At 36.7% G+C, this 21,104-nt stretch overlaps 1 protein-coding gene across 5 annotated transcripts in view; it reads left to right on the plus strand.

The window, feature by feature from the left end:
- The window catches only part of CCNB3 (cyclin B3), an 84,025-nt gene that overhangs the window by 55,666 nt on the left and 7,255 nt on the right, over positions 1 to 21,104 (plus strand). For 4 of the 5 annotated variants that reach the window (XM_066249148.1, XM_066249149.1, XM_066249150.1 and 1 more), the window contains 5 exons: positions 2,431 to 2,555; positions 6,655 to 7,522; positions 8,505 to 8,603; positions 9,826 to 9,918; positions 20,282 to 20,419. In XM_066249148.1, the coding sequence (XP_066105245.1) occupies positions 2,431 to 2,555; positions 6,655 to 7,522; positions 8,505 to 8,603; positions 9,826 to 9,918; positions 20,282 to 20,419 (1,323 nt within the window). The remainder of the gene's footprint in view (positions 1 to 2,430; positions 2,556 to 6,654; positions 7,523 to 8,504; positions 8,604 to 9,825; positions 9,919 to 20,281; positions 20,420 to 21,104) is intronic. The other variant, XM_066249152.1, reaches the window with a different exon arrangement.

Below are 21,104 nucleotides of genomic sequence, written 5' to 3' on the forward strand. Positions count from 1 at the left end.
TTTTTTCTATATATTTTTCTCTATTTATTTGATTCTGCTCTTAAGTTTTACTGTTTTCTTTCTTCTGCTAAATTTGGGTTAACTTTGTTCTTTTTCTAGTTCCGTAAAATGTGATGTTAGGTTGTTTACTTGGGATCTCTCTTGTTTTTCTATATAAGCTTGTAGTGATATAAATTTTCCTCTTATTACTGCTTTTGCTGCATCCCAGAAATTTTGATATGTTGTGTTGTCATTTTCATTTTTCTATGTATATCTTTTGATCTCTGCTTTTATTTCTTCTTTGACCCAGTCATTATTCAGAAGTATGTTGTTTTATTTCCACATTTTTGTGGGTTTCTTTATTTTCTTTTTGCAGTTGAATTCTAATTTCAAAGCCTTATGGTCATAAAATATGCTTCATATAATTTCAGTCTTCCTGAATTTATTGATGTTAGTTTTGTGGCCCAACATATGGTCTATACTTGAGAATGTTCTATGCACACAGGAGAAGAATGTATAGTCAGATATTTTGGGATGAAATGTCCTATAAATGTCTATTTATAGTCTTTTTCCTTTTTATGACATTACCCTTTTTGAAGAATAAAGTCCCACCCAACTCCACCTTTTAAAAATAGTACATTTGTTAAGTTTGTGTTTGTCTGATGTTTCCATGCGATTAGATTGATGTTATACATTTTTTGCTGAAATAATATATAGGTGATGTTCTCTAGAGACACACGATGCCCACTTGACCCTCACTGGTGATGTTAATTAAGTTTGATCACTGATTTATTATTTCTGCTTTCTTCACTGTATAATTACTGTTTATTTTTTTACTTTTGCAACTAATAAGTGGTCTTTGGGATACACTCTTAAGAGCCTGTGAATAATGTACTTTTCATTAAAATTTTTCCTAGATTAACATCCATTGATGATTTTGCCTAAACCAATCTTTATGATGATTTTTCCAACTCTTAACATTCGCTTCCCATTTACTAGTCTGAGCTTGACATTCTACTACAAGCACAAGCCTTCCCTTCTTCTCTGTTTATATATTATTAATATGGACTTCTTAATTCCTATTTTCAGTGGCTTAATATTCATTATGGTGCCAAAACTGCTCAAGATTTGGCCAGTAAGATCCCTTTCAATCTGACTACTGTGGCATATTATTTTTTGGTCATACTATCATACTTTATTGAGCAGTTCTTTTTTCCAAGCATTACAGGATGTTCCAATTTCATCTTATACCTATTTTATCTCAGCCTTGAAATGGTATCAGAGGCTTGGTGTGCTACTAGAGTGTCTGATTTTTCTGCCCTTTCAGTAAACAGACCTAGGAAATACCTGTGTATATAGAAACATCCACACATATATGTACTCAAACATAATATATACATATATATTTATATACAGATACACATACATATACCTATACACACATATATATTTGTATGTGTATATTTAAAAATTATGATTTTACACAGCCCTCATTCCAATAAACAGGGTTCCTTCTTATATTCCTGATCCATATTTGTATCTTCCTTCTTCTACAATAAGTATTTTGGTTCTCAAGAACATCAATATATTTACTCAATAGTATAATACATCTAGAAGGGTTTCAAAATTACTTTGTCCAAACCATCATAATAAACAAACCCACTAACAGGAGTTCCATATTTTTTTGCAATATTCCCTGTTACCCTACAAACTCATCCTGATTGAGGATATATATGTTGAGGGAATATAGTCTAATACAATAATGTATTTACTTGAGTTAGTTGTTTTGTGTATTTTCTTCTGTTTTTCTTTTTTCATTAGTATAATTATGGTATTATTTGGAATATAATTAGGTTCTATTTATTTCAGTGTAAAGGTATACCTTTTTAATTTATCTTTACTAACATTATTCATAGACCTGGGATTTCTCTTCCTGTTTAATGGAATTAGTCATGATTATAGTTTGTGGCAAATTTTCCCAGACTTCCATGTTAAACATCCCCTCAGTGAGATGAGATAGATGTATTATAGGTAGTATTTTGTTAGAAGTCTACCCTGAAAACCTAGTTGATCTTGGTATACCCAGGCAGCAAAGTCAGTTATACTGCCTTTTCCCCCCTGACCATCTTTTGGGGTCAGAGTGGAATGTGATATTAGCAAAACATTGTTTTGGTAATTTGCCAGTCAGTATGCTTGGCATGGAGATTAGAACTACTTCCTATGTGGCTTAGAATTACTTAGTGCTGCTTTTTAACTAATAATTTCTAGTTCTACTCTACTTCTAGCTTTTGCTGTGATTAGCCCATACCAGTGCTATGTTTTGATTATTTCTGGAACACTCAAAATATCTAGGGTGGGGATGTGGGTCAGGGCTTTACTATAAAAGCCATCTATTGGGTAATATGTGGCTTTCTCCATTTCTTTGCTTCTTTCTCCCCTCTGCTTTTGTAGGCTTATCAAAGTCAATCTGTCCAGTCCAAGAAGGAAGCCAATAAGGAGTTTGTTAAAGATGTTTCCAAGAAGATAAACAGGAACCCACTGGGGTTGGCCGAAAGCAATGAGATGAATATAAAAAAGTAAGTAAGAGGGGACACAGATGGCATTATTTTAGATGGTAAAGGAGATTGTGTGACATCCTTTTGACTCCCTTTTGTGCCCATTGATAAAATGTTTAATGAGCTACATTATAATTAACACATTAATCCTCGTTACTGAGTTAGGCCCAATTGTGGTTGCTAAAGTATTACCAGTCTCTCTCTCTTTTTCTCCCTCCCTCTCTCTCTCTCTCTCTCCCCCTCTCTCTCCCTCTATCCTTCTCTCTCTCTTTCACTGTGGTGTGTGTACTTATTGAAAGAGTTATTGTCATTGGGAAATTTGCCAAAAGATCTTGTGCTCATCTTTTCTATCTTTTAGTAATTCAGTCCCTGTTTGAACAATCTGTGTTTGAGAGTACAGGGAAACTTAACTTTTCAGAGGTTTCTCAGCAGCTAGTTGATAGCTTGCCATTTTGCTTATCCATTAGAAATTTTAGTGGAGGTTTGTTACTGGAGGGAGATTACTATCTCCTTAGGCCAAAAACATGTGTTTTCCAGCTGTTACAAGGAACTGTTCATAGATTCTGCAAGTAGATATAAGTATTCTCCTCTAGGAATGGAAAACAGATGGACCCCGAGGAAAACTTTTATTGGAAGAGGAATTAGAAAATGGAGTTGGAAAATGGAATTCTTCATTACAGTGGAATTACTTCTTCAGGGAAGAATAGAATAGGTTAGATGGATAGCTATAGCAGGGCTAATCATGAGTTCTAAAGAGTAAGGGTTAAAGAGTTGTGGAACTTCAGAAGATTAACATGCTAGGTCCACAGGACACTTTGTTAATTACTTAGCAAAAAGAAATAAAAACAGAAGATTAACATTTAGCCCTACTTGGTTTCTTGCTCAAATGGAATTTCTGGGATTTGTATGTGTATTTTAATATGAATTCCATGCATTATTTCCTTTTGAATTGCTTTCATCATTCTGACTGGAAAGCCTTTCAAAATGCCATAAACATTCTTGCTTTCATTCATAGTTTAGTGGAATGGACCTTGATAATAACACTAGAACTAATAGTTAACATTTACTGAGAGCTCACTATAATCACACATTATTCTGAGTTTTTTGTAGCAGCTTAACTGAAACATACCATTCAATTTACCCATTGAAAGTGTACAATTCAATGATTTTTATATATTCACAATTATGCAGCCATCACCACAATAAATTTTAGAACACCTTCATCAACCCCAGAAGAAACCCTGTACCTTTAGTTGTCATCTCTCAATTTGAATATTCTTCCTAGCTCTAGGCAACAACTAATCTATTTTCTGTCTTTATATATTTGCCTCCTCTAGACATTTATTATAAATGAAATTATATAATATGTGGTCTTATATGTCTATATTCTTGCATGTAGCATAATATTTTCAAGGTTCAGTCATGTTGTAACAGGTATCAGTACTTCATTCCTTTTTATTGCCAAATAATATTCCATTGTATGGATATACCATATTTTGTCCATTCATCATTTGGGTTATTTCCACCTTTTGATTATTCTAAATAGTGTGGGTATGAACATTTGTAAACTAGTTTTTGTTTGAACACCTATTTTCAATTCTTTTGTGTATATACCTAGAAATATAATTGCTATGTCAAATGGTAATTCTATGTTGGACTCACTGAGGAACTGCTAACCTGTATTCCAAAGTGGTTTTACTATTTTACAGTCCTACCAGGAATATATGAGAGTTTCCAATTTTCCACAATCTTGCCAACCTTTGTTATTTTCTTTTTAAAATTATTATTATGGCCATCCTAGTGGGTGTGAAGAAGTATCTCCTTGTTTAGGATGCATTTCTGTGATGTTGAGCATATTTCATGTGCTTATTGGCCACTTGCATATCTTCTTTTGAGTAATATCCAGATCTTTTGTCCTCTTTTAAAATTTTTGTTATTGAACTTTTTATTACTGAGTTTGTAAGAGTTCCTTACATATTCTAGATAAAAGTCCCTGATTAGATAAATGATTTACAAATATTTCCATCCATTCTGTGAATTGAACCATTTTTAATTTTGAGGAATCCAATTTATTTTTTCTTCTGTTGCTTATGCTTTTGGTGCCATATGTATGAAACCATTGCCAAATCCAAGGTTACAGGGATTTGTTTTTTAAAAGTTTTATTTTTTAAAAAATTATTGAATTAATTGAGGTGACATTGGTTAATAAAATGATACAGTGTTAAGGTGTACAATTCTATAATACATCGTCTTTATAATTGTATTGTGTGTTCACTACCCCAAGTTGAGATTCCTTTCAGCACCATTGATTTCCCCTTCACCCTCTTCAATCTGCCCCCACCCCCTTTCCCTCTGGAAATTACCCTACTATTGTCTGTTTACAAGTTTTTTTCTTTTAAAATTTTATTTAGAAAATTAAATTTAATGGGTGACATTGATCAATTAAGAGTACATAGGTTAAAGATAAACATCTCTGTAGCATTTCATTGCATTGTGTGCCCATTACCTAAAGTCAAATCATTTTCCATCACTGTATATTTGTCCTTCTTTACTCTCCTGCTCCCATACCCCTTCCCTGAATCTCATTCCCTGGGTAACCACTTCTCTTTTATCTATTTCCATGATCTCAGTTTTATAACCCACCAATGTGTGAAACCATATAGTTTTTAGCTTTTTATGATTTACTTATTCCACTCAGTATAATATTCTCAAGGTCCATCATGTTGTTGTAAATGGCAATATGTCATTATTTCTTCTGGCTGAGTAGTATTCCATAGTATATATTGTACGTCTTCTTTATCCAATCCTATATCAATAGACACTTTGGCTGTTTCCATGTCTTGGCCACTGTGAATAATGCTGTGATGAGCATGGGGTGCATGTGTCTTTGCTACCAATATTTTCAAGTTTTGGGAGATACAGCTAGTGCTCGACTTACGACCATGATTGGTTCTGACAGACTGGTCATAACACGATTTGGTCATAAGTTGAGTAGGCTATATGTATAGTACTGTGAAATGATGTTATAAAATTTTTTGTCATATTTTATCATAATTTTCTTTTATTATTGTTATATATCATAATTTTCTTTGTTCATTTTATGCCATTTGTATCATCTCTACACCATTTTGTTTCTTATTTTTACATTCGTCAGGTTTAAGTAAAACACTGCATTACCAGTACAACTGGTTTAATATTTGCAAAGACAATTTCCTCTTGATAGACATCTTGGGAAGGGGTTTGATGAAAAATATCCAAGACACAAAACACAAATTGCTGTACCGAGTCTGGGATAACAGTTGAAATGGTGCACATGGAGATGGTAGTGCTGAGATAGTAGTGCTGCCAGAAGCTGGTCCGCACTGTCGTACGCCCAGCTGGGCAACGCTTGTGCTGCCAGATGCAGAGCAGTCATGGCTAGCGATTGTGTCGTAAAGTCGAATGGTCGTAAGTTGCATAGGTCATAAGTCAATCAATATTTGTAGATACCCAGTAGAGGGATTGCTGGGTCATATAGTAGTTCTATTCTTAATTTTTTGAGGAGCCATCATACTGTCTTCCACAATGGTTGTACTAATTTGCATTCCCACAAGCAGTGAATGAAAGTTCCTTTTTCTCCACATCCTCTCCAACACTTGTTATTACCTGTCTTGTTAATAGCCAATCTGAGAGGTATGAGGTGATATCTCATTGTAGTTTTGATTTGCATTTGTCAAATAACTAGTAAAGATAAGCATCTTTTCATATATCTATTGGATATTTGTATGTCCTCTTGGAAGAAGTGTCTGTTCAGGTCCTCTCCCCATTTTTTAATTGGATTGTTTGCTTGTTTGTTGTTGAACTTTGTGAGTTCTTTCTATATTTTGGATAATAACCTCTTATTGGAGCTGTTATCTGCAAAGAGCTCCCATTTAGTTGACTGCCTATTTGTTTTGTCAGTTTCTTTTGCTGTGCAGAAGCTTTTTAGTTTGATAGTCATTGATTTTTATACTCTAATCTGTCTCTTGGAGTTGAAGCCCCTTTCTCTTCCATATCTTTAGTAAGTATAGCAACAAAATAAGAGAAAGGTAAGGATTCTAAGAACTACATTTTTCTTATTCTGACATTGTTGTCTTTATAGATATGGACTGGAACCCTCATCAGCAGCAGTTTCACCTACCATGGTAACACATATTATGAAGAAACCAATCACTATGAAGAGATCTATCATCTCCAAAACACCCACTACTGAGGAAGCATCTCTTTTTAAAAAGCCATCAGTATTAAAAGTGAAACCCACTACTGGGAACACATTGCCCATCAAGAGACCATTATCTTTAAAGAAGTGCAGAAATGAGTATAAGGTCTCTATAGTCGAGAAGCCACTGACCTTGCTGGAGGAGACTAACTTTGAGATTTATTTAGAGCCAGTGACTCATAGGCAAAAGCATAAAACTGAGGAGACAGCCATAACCAAGAGGAAATTATTCTTTCAGAAGATGTGTACATGTCAGGGGAAACATTCCAACTGTAGGGAGGAGTTGACCTTGTTGGACATTAACATTGAAAATGATTCCTCCTTTATGGAACCAGTGAACTTTAGGAGGAAGCCTAAAACTGAGGCTAAGAAGAAGCCACTAATATGTCAGAAGGTCACCTCCAAAGAGAAGTCACTCACTAAGGAACCATTGTTCAATGAGGCATTGCATTTAAAGCTGTTCTCCTTGAATGAGAAACCCACCACTGAGAAGGAGTTTTCTTTTGAGGAGCCATTGGCCTTGCAAGATAATCCCACCAACAACGAAGACACCTTTCTTAAAGATGACTCAATCCTCCAAGTTGAGACCAGCCCGTATGTGGTCAGCACTGCCCTTGAATCTGGAATAGGCATGTCTAGCTCTGGCACCATGTCCAATGTGAACAAGTTTAATACCACAAGGAAGTCCAGTGCTTGTGAATCCAGTTCCAATAAACCTTTCTCACCTTGGAGCAAGAGATTACAGAAGGAGGTATTCTGCTCCCTTCTTAAATTAGATGAAATGTTCTTTGTTGTCCTGGAGGTAGCTGCTAGCAAAGATATATATGTATTTTTTCTGTTAAGCAACGAAATTTAGCTGTATATTATAAGCTATTATAAATCAAGTTTGCCTTATAGAATCTTGACTTCCTGACTAGCATAGAAATTCACCCAAGCAATTAGAAAGTATTTATTCCAGAAATACTCACGAGGGCCTGGAATACTATATATACAAGGGTGGCCAAAAGTAGGTTTACAGTTTATATAAAAAAGACATGCAGGTTATGATTATTAAAGTAACTATTAACTCAAAAGAAGGTTACGATGGTGCAATAAACCTACTTTTCCCCACCCTTGTATTTATAGACTTTGCAGTAATGTTTACTTATTTAAAAAAATTGCTTTTCTTAGTAATTGAGATCTGCATTTGAGTTGGCTTCAGTCAATGATGTATGAAGTTCACAGAGGCATCTTCCAAGGAAGATGGTCTTTAAGTTGTAAATTGAAAGAATGAAGGGATGAGATTTGGCAAGTAGGAGGAGAAATGCCCTTCTTGTAGGTAAAACAACCTGAATAAAGGTATAGAAGGAAAGAAAAGGCAACCAAGAAGATGAATAGTGTCAGATCAAAGCATTGGGGCACAACAAGAAACCTAAGAGGACAGATGACAGAAGTCAAAATAGTAAAATAAGATTGTCTTCGTTGAAGAGTCTTCAGCTTATCTGTAAAAATGGTGCCTGGTTCCTAGGGTACAGTGGGTACATACAAGGAAGACTAAGCAGTTTTAGTCACTCAGTAGTATGAAGATTGCAGGGTTCAGGGGTGCTCTGTTATGGACTGGGAGGACATATGAGTCTTGAGTAACCTTAGCAGAAGATGACAGTGGGGAAAAAAGGAGTCATTCATTATGTGTATGTGCTAAGCCTTACTTAGAATGTTTCTCTTCCTAATATGTCTTTTTGGTGATTTCCTAGCAGATAATCCCACTGAAGGATATTGACACAAACCACAATGATATACTTTGCAACTCAATATATGTCAAGGATATCTTCAGATACATGAAGGAGAGAGAGGTGTGTAGAAGGCTGGTGGAGGGAGGGCAATGGTATCTAGTTCTCATTTCCTCATCACTTCATCCTTCAAATGCAAGTTAAAAGGGGATCAACAATTGACATCTACTGCTAGCTTTGTATGAGTTAGACATTGTGCTAAATGTTTTATAGACATTATCTTGTTTAATTCTCGCAAGATGGTAAGTATTATCATCTTCTCTTTATACATGAGGTAAACTATTCATAGTCACACAAGTAGTATGTTAGAACTGGGATATGGACTAAAGTCTAGTCACCTAGAAGAACATAAGCCTGTACCTCTAATTGCTGAGAAGACAGTCTCAGACACAGAAATGGTCAAGTAGTTTCTTTCTAAGTAACTGCTCTTAAAGACCTTTTTCCTTTTCTATGCAAGTTTCTGGCATCATATATAAAATCACACTCTTTGTTTCACCTCTCCAATATGGTAAAGTTTTCTTCCTTCTTTGAAACCTGCCAATCTTCTTTACTACTAATATTCATCAATTCCAAGTTTTTTTCCCCCCCTGTCTTTTTTTCAACAGAACAGATGGGACCAATATTATCTGCCAACTATAATTTTAAAGGCTATGTGTAACTGGCAGGATAAATATCTCATTTTCTCTCTAGTGAAACAGTGTTTGAATAACTGACTCCAGAGTCCACTTTTTTCCTAGTATACCTTAGAGGAAATAAGAAAAAACTTTGCTATACCAGTAGTTTAGCCCTTAGCTCAGCAGTATAGGTTTTACTTGGGATTTTGTTAGAAATGCAAAAACCTAGGCCCACACCACACCTTCTAAATTAGAATGTGGATTTTAAGGATCCCCAGCTGGTACATATGCATGTTAAAGTTTAAGAAACATTGCTCTACATAGCATGGTATTGTACTTTTAGGTTGAATTGCAAAAAAAGGGGGCAGAAACTTTTTGGTATTCATATATAGTCATAGGTGTGTTCCTGCCCATATTCCCTCAGTGACTGCTCTGTATCCACCCTGACACTCGAATATCATGTGTGTTTGTTTCCCAAGGATAGCTGGAACTTGTCTGGAAAAGGATACTTTGATCTTCCCCTATCAGATACCAGTTGAGAATGAGTTAAATCGTGAGGAAGTTAATTATGTTAACAATATTTTTTGAGATATTAGTTGCAAATATTTTTTAAGTTAAAATATTTGAACTATAAGAAGAGTTTATTAATATTTTTTCCTTATTGTCACCAGGAAAAGTTTATACTTAAAAAATACATCGACAGGCAGACTGACATCAGCAGTAACATGAGGGCCATTCTTGTGAACTGGTTGGTGGATGTGCAGGTGAGCCTGGAAACTCCTGCTTTAAGCAGTTGCTATTCTGTTTATCAATTATTCATTCGGCATTATCAGATTCCAAACATGATAAAAATTTGCTGGTTCTAGAGAGCTGAATAAGACATGGTTCCTGCCCTTGGGAAGCTTGTGATCTAGGGGTCAAGATAAGAAATGCAGACAAGCCTGACTGGGTGGTGGCACAGTGGATAGAGCATCAGACTGGGATGCGGAGGACCCAGGTTTGAGACCCCAAGGTCGCCAGCTTGAGCGCAGGCTCATTTGGTTTGAGCAAAGCTCACCAGCTTGGACCCAAGGTTGCTGGCTCGAGCAAGGGGTTACTCGGTCTGCTGTAGCCCCACGGTCAAGGCACATATGAGAGAGCAAGCAATGAACAACTAAGGTGTCGCAACGAAAAACTGATGATTGATGCTTCTTCTCTCTCTCTGTTCTGTCTGTTCCTATCTATCCTTCTCTCTGACTCTCTCTCTGTCTCTGTAAAAAAAAAAAGAAATGCAGACAAATAAGTACAATACAAAGTAGAATACACTAAGTACTATAAGAATGTTATAAATAAGATACTGTGAGAATCAAATGGAAGGAGAGATTATTTCTAGAAAAAAACAATGATAGTACGGTAGTTTCATCCTTCTTAAAATCTTATAAAAGTATATCTAGTGATTTGGATAGGGGTCAGTGATAAAGTCTTTCAGGTTTGAGTGGGAGGAGTAATAGGAAGAACAATGTAGTACCAAACATGGCAGGTAGCTGTTTGTCCAGGGTTGGTTGTTGAAGGGATACTACTATGAATACTTAAATTATCAGTTCACACTAAGGTGGGATAGCCCAGAATAGTACCTGGCACATAGTAAGGTATTAATAAATATTTGTGGAATGAATGGAATGGAATAAAGTACTATGGGATTTGCATGGAAATATGTAAGGTATAGTCCATGCCCAACAGGGTATTAAGATATAATAGGAAAGAAAAGGTATTACTGTTTAAGTGCCAGAGAACTGGTTTAGGCTCACTTTGGAGTGACAGATTAGGGAAAAGTGGTAGGTTTGGACATCAGCAAAGCATGAAAATGCCTCTCATGGAAATGATGAAGAGTAGCAAATTAGATGGGAGTAGAATCTTGAGAGATTTTAAATAAATAAAATTTATCTCAAAGATTGTTAATTATTAACAGGCTAGAACAAGATTTCTAGTGGACAGATAGCAGACTTTGTTCTGATCAACATTTTTAGTAGTGATGTAGATGTGAACAGAAAACAGAGGTTTTCTCATCAAATTCACAAGTAGTTGAAATTGGGAGTAGGGATAGAGAATAAATGGATAACAGAAATAAAATATCTCTACCAGCTGGAATGATGAATTGAGTCTTTTTTATAAAAACTTTTGTTATTTTTATTGCACAAAAATTCACATTTATTATAGCAAAGTAAGAAATATAATCTATAATCCCACAACCACTGTTGTGTATATTATCACCAAATGTATGTGTATATTATCACCCCCCCACACACACAATTTTCAAGTGGTGGTTGTTCACTAAGGATACATCTTTAGTACACAAATCACAGAATTTCAGATGTCCAGGTAACATTCCAGACTTAGCAAAACAGGATCATGGGGATTTGACCCAGGCACACATATATGAAACTCTGCAAGTGATGCTAATGTACACCGTTTGATAGAGAATTAAAGTTACTATTTTGGTGTATGGTTCCATGAAATTTTAACATTTGTTTTGAAATAATGTATTTATAATAACTTGAAAAAATAGTATAGAGAGGTCCTGCATACCCTTTACCCTTCTCCCAATTATAACATTTTGCACAAATGGAATATAGTGTCACAATTAAGGTCCACAAAAGCCTGACCTGTGGTGGCCTAGTGGATAAAGTGTCCACCTGGAATGCTGAGGTCACTGGTACAAAACCCTGGGCTCACCTGGTCAAGGCACATATGGGAGTTGATGCTTCCTGTTCCTCCTCCCCCTTCTCTCTCTCTCCTCTTTCTAAAAATGAACAAATAGGCCCTGGCCGGTTGGCTCAGTGGTAGAGCGTCGGCCTGGCATGCGGGGGACCCGGGTTCGATTCCCGGCCAGGGCACATAGGAGAAGCGCCCATTTGCTTCTCCATCCCCCCCTCCTTCCTCTCTGTCTCTCTCTTCCCCTCCCACAGCCAAGGCTCCATTGGAGCAGAGATGGCCCGGGCGCTGGGGATGGCTCCTTGGCCTCTGCCCCAGGCGCTAGAGTGGCTCTGGTCATGGCAGAGTGACGCCCAGGAGGGGCAGAGCATCGCCCCCTGGTGGGCAGAGCATTGCCCCTGGTGGGCGTGCCCGGTGGATCCCGGTCGGGCGCATGTGGGAGTCTGTCTGACTGTCTCTCCCCGTTTCCAGCTTCAGAAAAGTACAAAAAAATAAAATAAAATAAAATAAAATAAAAATGAACAAATAAAATGTAAAACAAATGTTTATAAAGAAAATTAGGTTCACAGGCCTTATTTAAATTTCATCACTTTTACATGGACTTATCTGTGTGTGTCTTTTTTTCATTTTTAAATTTTATTTAGAAAATTCAACATGGTGACATTGATCAATACAAGTACATAGGTTTCAGGTAAACATTTCTATAGCATTTGAACTGTTGATTATGTTGTGTACCCATCACCCAAAGTCAAATCATTTTCTGTCACTTTTTATTTTTCCCTCTTTACAAAGTTTCCCCAACCTTCCCACATATTTCTCCCACACATCCCCTTTCCCCAGTAACCAACCAGTTCACTTTTTTCTATGTTCATGAGCCTCAGTTTTATATCCCACCTATGTGTGAAATTATACACTTCTTAGCTCTGATTTCCTTATTTCACTCAGTATAATGTTCTCAAGTTCCATCCATGTTGTTGTAGGTGTCACTATGTCATCGTTTCTTATGGCTGAGTAGTAGTCCATTGTATATATGTACCACAACTTCTTTATCCAGTCATCTATCGAGGGACATTTTGGTTGTTTCCATGTCTTGGTCACTGTGAATAATGCTGCGATGAACATGGGGGTGCATGTGTTTTTATGTACCAATGTATTAAAGTTATTTGGGTAGATACCCAGTAGAGAGATTGCTGGGTCATATGGTAGTTCTATTCTAAATTTTTTGAGGAACCACCATACTTTCTTCCATAATGGTTGTACTCATTTGCATTCCCACCAGCAGTGAATGAGGGTTCCTTTTCTCCAGAGCCTCTCCAACATTTGCTATTACCTGTCTTGTTGATGTTAGCCAGTCTGAGAAGTGTGAGGTGGTATCTCATTGTAGTTTTGATTTGCATTTATTGAATAGCTAGTGACAATGAGCATCTTTTCATGTATTCATAAATTGTGCTCTACGGCCAAGGTCCATGAGCTTAGTACCTATGTGTTTTTTCTATGTGATTTATAGTTTCAGGTATTATATTTACTCCTTTGATCCATTTTGAATTAATTTTTTTCAGGGGACAAAACTGTAGTAAAGTTTCATTCTTCTGAATGTGGCTTTCCAATTTTCCAAGCATCATATATTGAAGAGGCTTTTTTTTTCTCTCTCCATTGTGAGTTTTTGACTCCTTTGTTGAAGACGATTTGTCCATATATATGTGGTTTTATTTCTGAGATCTCAATTCTGTTCCCTTGGTCCATATGTCTGTTTTTCTGCCACTATCATGCTCTTTTGATTATTATGACTCTAGAGTATAATTTGAAGTCAGGTAGTATGATACCTTCAGCTTCATTCTTTCTCTTCTGGATTGCTTTGGCTATTCAGTTTTTGTTTTCTGTTTTTTTGTGACAGGGACAGATAGGGACAGACAGACAGGAAGGAAGAAAGATGAGAAGCATCAATTCTTTGTTGCAGCTCCTTAGTTGTTTATTAGTTGTTTTCTCATATGTGCCTTGACCAGGGGGCTACAGCAGAGCGAGTGACCCCTTGCTGAAGCCAGCGACCTTGGTCTCAAGTCAGCAACATTTAGGCTCAAGCCAGCAACCCTGCACCCAAGCCAGTGACCTCAGGGTTTCGAAACCTGGGTCCTCTGCATCGCAGTCTGATGCTCTATCCACTGCACCACCGCCTGGTCAGGCTATTCGGGTTTCTTTATGGTTCCATACAAACCTGGTAATTTTTTTTCTATTTCTTTAAAAAATGACATTGGGATTTTGATGGACATTGCATTATATTTGTATATTGCTTTGAGTAATACGGCCATTTTAACTATGTTGATTCTTCCAATCTATGAACTTGGAATATTTTCCCATTTCGTTGTGTCTCTTTTAATTTTTTTAAATAATGTTTTGTAGTTTTCAGTATATAGGTCCTTCGTATCCTTTGTTAAGTTTATTCTTAGGTATTTTATTTTTATTGCAATTGAGAAATTCTTTTTTGAGTTCATTTTCCAATGTTTCATATTTGGCATATAGGAAAGCAGTGACATGTATATTGATTTTGTATCCTTCAAATTACTGTATTGGTTTATTGTTTGTAATAGTTTTTTGATGGAGTCTTTGGGGTTTTCTATATACAGCATGAAGTCAGCTACAAGAAATGATACCTTTACTTCTTCTTTACTGATAACGGATGCCTTTTATTTCTTTCTCTGGCCTGATCACTCTGGCTAAAACTTCCAGAACTATGTTGAATAAGAGTGAGAAAGTGGGCAGCCTTGTCTTGTTCCTGATTTTAAGGAAAAGCCTTCATTTTTTCATCACTTAGTATGATATTTGTTGATGGTTTGTCACATATGGCCTTTATTATATTGAGGTACCTTCATCTATTCTGATTTTCTTGAGTGTTTTAAACATAAAGGGATGTTGTATCTTATGAAATGCCTTTTCTTCATCTATTGATAGGATCATATGAATTTTGTTCTTTCTTTTGTTGGTCAGGTGTGTTACATTTATTGATTTTTATATGTTGAACCATCCTCATGTTCCTAGAATGAATCCCACTTGATCATGATGTATTACTTTTTTAATGTGTTAGTGTAGTTGGTTTGCTAGTATAATATTTTGTTTAGGATTGTTGCATCTGTATTTATTAGAGATATTGGTCTGTAGTTTTCTATTTTTGTGTTTGATACTTTCTTTTTTCTTTCTTTTTTCTTTTTTTATTCATTTTAGAGAGGAGAGGGAAGACAGGAGAGACAGAAGGGGGGGAGGAGCTGGAAGCATCAACTCCCATATGTGCCTTGACCAGGCAAGCTCAGGGTTTCGAACCGGCGACCTCAGCATTTCCAGGTCAACGCTTTATCCACTGTGCCACCACAGGTCAGGCGCCAGGTTTTGATATGAGAGTTATTTTGGCCTCCTAAAATGTGTTAGGGAGTATTGCTTCTTCTGTTTTTTAGAAGATTTTGAGAAAGATAAATATCAAATCTTCTTTGAATATATGGTAGAATTTACTGATGTAGCCATTTGGTCCTGGACTTTGGTTTTGGGGGAAGTTTTTGATAGTTGTTTCTATTTCCTCCCTGTTTATAGGTCTATTTAGGTTTTCCACTTCTTTGTGACCCAGTCTAAGAAGATTGTATAGTTCTAGCAATTTATTCATTTCCTCTAGGTTGTTGAATTTGGTGTCATATTATCTTCCATAATATTTTTCTATTATATCTATAATATCTGTAGTAATTTCTCCACTTTCATTTTAGATTTTGTGTATATGAGTCCTTCCTCTTTTTTCCTTAGTGAGTCTAGCCTGTGGTTTATCGATTTTATTGATGTTTTCAGATAAACAGATCTTTGTTATATTAAGTTTTTCTATAGCTGTTTTTGTCTATTTCATTTAGTTGTGCTCTGATTTTTACTATTTTCTTTCTTCTGCTGACTTTGCATTGCCTTTGTTCTTTTTCTAGTTCCTTAAGGTGTGATATTGGGTTATTTATTTGGTATCTCTCTTGTTTTTTTTTTATATAAGCCTGTAATTATAGAAACTTCCTTCCTATTACAGCTTTCACTGCTCTCCAGAAGTTTTGATATGTCGTGTTGTCATTTTCATTTGTCTGTATGTATCTTTTGATTTTTGTTTTTATTTCTTCTTTGCCTCAGTCATTTTTTGGAAATATGTTGATTAATTTCCACATTTTTGTGCATTTCTTAACTTCCTTTTTACAGTTGAATTCTAATTTTAAAGCCTTATAAATATAAAATATGCTTGCTATAATTCCAAACTTTCTGATTTTGTTGATGTTTTGTGGCACAACATATGGTCTATTCCTGAGAGTATTCTGTGTACACTGGAGAAGAATGTATAATCTGACATTTTGGGATGAAATGTTTTATACATGTCTATTATGTCCATTTGGTCCAAAGTGTCATTTAAGGCTGAGATTTCTGTATTGATTTCCTGTTTGAATGATTTGTCTTAAGCCATCATTGGTGTATTGAGATCTCTAAGTATGATTGTGTTTTTATTTGCTTCTATTTTTAGATCAGTTAGTAGAAGTCTAATATATTTTGATTCTCCCTGGTTCGGTGCATATATTATATATTAAGAAATGTTATGTTTTCTTCATACAATGTCCCCTTTATCGTTATGAATTGTCCATCTTTGTCACTGGTTACTTTTGTTGACTTAAAGTCAGCATTGTCAGATATGAGTTTGGCTACACTTGCTTTTCTTTGGGTATCATTTGCCAATCTTTCTCTTTGAGTCTACTTTTGTCCTTGCAGCTTAGATGTGTCTTTTGAATGCACAATACATTCAGATTTTGCTTTTTCATCCAGTATGCTACTCTGTGCCCCTTTATTGGTGAGTTCAGTTCATTTACATTTAGGGTAATTATTGACACTTGAGGATTTCCTACAGTCATTTTATGTTTTGTTTTCTGGTAGCTCTGTGTCTTGTTTGTTCTTCTGTTTTGTGTTTCTGTCTGTTGTATTTGTTTGATGGTATTCTATATTTCTTTTCTCTGTTTCTTCTTTTTTAGCTGTGTGTTTTAGTAGTGGCTTTTTCATGGGTGGTTATCATTAGGTTAATAAAAATATGTTCATATGTACAAGAGTCCTTTGACTTATGGGTGCTTCTGCACTGCATCCTCCTTTGCTACTGCAAGATCTATATCCTCTCCCTTTTTATGTTATTGTCGTTACAGATTATCCTTGTTTTTATTGTGACTTTGTTGGAACTTTTACTCGTTTTTATTTGTTTTATTTGAGTCTGATCAAATAACCCCCTTGAGTGTTTCCTGCAGTGGGTGTTTTCTGGTGATAAATTCCCTTAGCTTCAATATGTCTGTAAACATTTTTATTTCTCTTTCATATTTGAAGAATAACTTTGATGGATATAGTATTCTTGACTGGTAGTTCCTCTCTTTCAGTACTTTAAATGTTGGGGTCCACTCTCTTCTGGCTTGTAGAGTTTCTGCGAGAAGTCTGATGATAACCTAATGAGCTTTCCTTTATATGTTATGTTCTTCTTTCACCTAGCTTCCTTGAGGATTCTTTTTTGTCATTGATTTTTGACAATTTTATTAGGATGTACCTTGGAGTAGGTCTTTTGGGGTTGTGGTAACTCAGAGTTCTGTTTGATTCTTAGATTCGAGGCTCTAACTCTTTCGATAGGTTTGGGACATTCTCATCAATTATTTCTTTGAATAGGGTCTCCATTTCCTTCTCCCTCTGTTCTTCTTCTGATATACCCATTATTCTTATATTGCTCTTTCTGATGGAGTCAGACAATTATTGTAGAGCTCTCTCAATTTCTTTCTATTTGTGTCTCTCTTTCCTCTTTTCTCTGTAGAATCTCTAGTTGCCTGTCTTTGAGGTCACTCATTCTTTCCTCTATCTCACTTGTTCTATTAGCTAAACTTGGTACCCGAGTCTTCACGTATTAAGTTCTTCATTTCTGTTTTTAAAGTTTCAATCTCCTTGGTGAGATATTTGTTTTGTTCATTAATTTTTTTTCTCATCTCATTAAGTTGCCTATTGGTGTCTTCTTACATCCCATTGAGTATTTTTAGAACTTTAATTTTGAATTATTTGTCATTTAACTTCAAGGTTTCCATGTGATTGAGATTTTTTTTTTCTGGAGATTTTTCATTTTCTTTCTGAAATAGGTCTGTGTTTTGTGTAGCTATGGTATTTGGTTTCTACATTTTTTTTTATGATTTTTTTTTGTATTTTTCTGAAGCTGGAAATGGGGAGAGACAGTCAGACAGACTCCCGCATGCGCCCGACCGGGATCCACCCGGCACGCTCACCAGGGGCAATGCTCTGCCCACCAGGGGGCGATGCTCTGCCCCTCCGGGGGGTCGCTCTGCCGCAACCAGAGCCACTCTAGCGCCTGGGGCAGCGGCCAAGGAGCCATCCCCAGCACCCGGGCCATCCTTGCTCCAATGGAGCCTTGGCTGCGGGAGGGGAAGAGAGAGACAGAGAGGAAGGAGGGGGGAGGGGTGGAGAAGCAAATGGGCGCTTCTCCTATGTGCCCCGGCCGGGAATCGAACCCGGGTCCCCCGCACGCCAGGCGGATGCTCCACCGCTTAGCCAACCGGCCAGGGCCAGGTTTCTACATTTTTTATGGCATTCGATAGTTGTATTGTTAAGAACCCTAAGAAAAAAATAACTAAAAAATTTGGGGGGAAAATTAATAAAATATAATAAAAATGTAAAAATTTAGAAATTATGACAAGTAAAGATGAAAAACTGCAGGGAAAAAAGATTGAAAGCTAACAAAAATATCAAAAACAAAACACCCACAGGAAAAGAATAAAAATATAAATATTTAAGAGAAACAAAATTCAAAAATGAAAAAGAAAAAATCAATAAGAAGAAAAAAGGGGAAAAATGGGGGGAAAAGGAAAAATATATTTTGATTTTTAGAGGTTTCTTCCAGTAGGTGTCACTGTATTATTACTTTTAGCTTTGTGAAGTTCCTGTGCTGTCCTCTGAGATGTTGCTGACACCAATGTAGGAGGGGCTGCAGTCGCGTTGGTAGGTGGGACGTGTTGTGAGGGCTTTATATCTTCAGCCTCACTGCTTTGGCTTTACGGCTTCAGCTCTCTGGCTTTTTGGCTCTAACAATGGTGATCTCAGGCTTCTGGGCACTCCTTTCCATGTCTCAACAAACCTGGGGACTAGACATGGAGCACTTCTGTTCTTCAGGTGATAGTGGCTCTGGAGAGCTAGCCGTGGGGCTTGTCTCTGCCAGCCACTCTCAGTACTGCAAGATGAGGGAGACAGAATCTGGGAGGCTGGGGAGCTGCACTGTAGTTTTCTTTGTTTCTGCCAAATGCGGGCTGAAAGCAGACTGTGGGAACTCTGGCCATGACCCCACACTCTGGCTACTTTGTTTTATCTCTTCCTCTGCCCTCTATGTCACCACTCCTCCTGGCAGAAGGAGACCCAGTCACTCTGAGTTTCCCTCTCTGTACCCTTCAGACAAAATCCATAGAGCCCGAGCTTCCCTCCTCCCCATAGTCCATCAGAGAAAAAAATAACCCAGTCACTCCAGGTTTGTCTCCTCCCCTCTCCAAAGTCCACTGCAGATGCATTTTATCTTCCTTTCCCCCTTTTACCCCATCCCACCTTTAGTCCATTCGATGCACAGATGCCTCAGGCTCACCTGTGAGCCCAGCTGGGTTTTTTTGCTGCATTATAGTTGTTTAGTACATTGAAATTTCAAGGGGAGAGATCAAGAGTATCTCTCACAGCACCATTACTCTGACATCTTCCCCTTTTCTCTAATTTTCACAAATATGCTATATAGATCAGCACTAACTCTGATACTACTTTTACAGGAGATTGTTTCTTGGAATTGGTGGAGGTAAGACAAGGATAAATAAAAGAAGGGAAGGAGGATTATACTACTACTAATAGTTTCATCTCATGCTGGCTTCTTCAGCCCCTCAGCTCACTTCCAAATTGTGCTATTGGTTCTTGATACCAATGTGTACATTCTAATACCATAGCTATTTGGGAAGAGATAGTAATAGATGAATAAACAAATAATTTTCTGTTATTCGGAGCTAAATAAATATGATCTCTTTTGGGAATTTACTATATAAAGTCATAGCAAATAGGGAAAGCAAGAATCTTAAGTATTTTACAGAGAACAAGGGGAGAGGGTGTGTTCACTATAAGAGTGTTTACAGAGAAGGCAGAGACTCTCTGATTTGTAAGACTGGTTACCTATCAATATGTAAGAATAAATATACTGGGGTTGTAAAGACACTGGAGTTATAGTTAGGCACCTACATAGTTCCTGCATTCATAGCAGAATCTCAGCTAGCCAGGTTTGTTAGCTCTACTGTTCGCAATGCCAAAACCAGGTAGTTAGATTTATCTAGATGTGATTTTGGAGCTGGATGATATGCAGAATTTTGCCCTGTTTGTGTATTCTTCCAGATTACCTTTCAGATGAATCATGAGACACTCTACTTAGCAGTGAAGCTGGTGGATCATTACCTTATGAAGGTAATATGTAAGAAAGACAAGCTACAACTCCTTGGGTCCAGTGCTTTTCTGATTGCAGCAAAATTTCAGGTAAGTCCAAATCCATAGGACCTGTAGAGAACTATTCAATCAGATTTCAAACTAAGTCACATATGTACCTATGTCTATGTACATGTATACACACATGCACATATTTGCATATATTTGTACCTGTGTCTCTACACAAATAATTTTTCCTGCTAATTATTTGTCTGTCTTCCTAGCAGAAAGTTGTTGTTGGATGGCAATCATATCTATTTTCTGACATCAGCAAGGTTCTCCCATTTTCTCTAAGATATGTGTATGTGGGCATGTGCCTAATTAAATGGGTTGTTCTTTTTAAAGCTTTGTTTTGGTCCATGGTTCTCTGCTCCCTGCCCTTTTCTTCTTCCACCAACTCCCATCTCCATCTAGTGGAGTTTTGAACTGTGTGTATAAGAAAGACTTTCCAAATCTGGATACTGGAGACATTTAAGATAGAATGGCCTGCTACTGAGTCCAGGTGGAGTAGTGTTTTTTGTTTTGTTTTGTTTTTGTTTGTTTAATTGTACTATAAAAGCAAGTAGCCTGGTTTTCCTTCATAACCATAATCCATCTAATTTCTCTGATTCTTTCCTCTTCTTTATATGCTAAATGATCTTGTTTAACTCCCATTTTTCCTTCGGATAAGCTAGTTGTATGAAACCTTAGGGTTTGGGAGCAGAGAGGTAATATAATAGCCATTTGTACTGAGTTC

Source organism: Saccopteryx bilineata, chromosome X, assembly GCF_036850765.1.
Source record: "Saccopteryx bilineata isolate mSacBil1 chromosome X, mSacBil1_pri_phased_curated, whole genome shotgun sequence".
Taxonomy (NCBI): Eukaryota; Metazoa; Chordata; class Mammalia; order Chiroptera; family Emballonuridae; genus Saccopteryx; species Saccopteryx bilineata.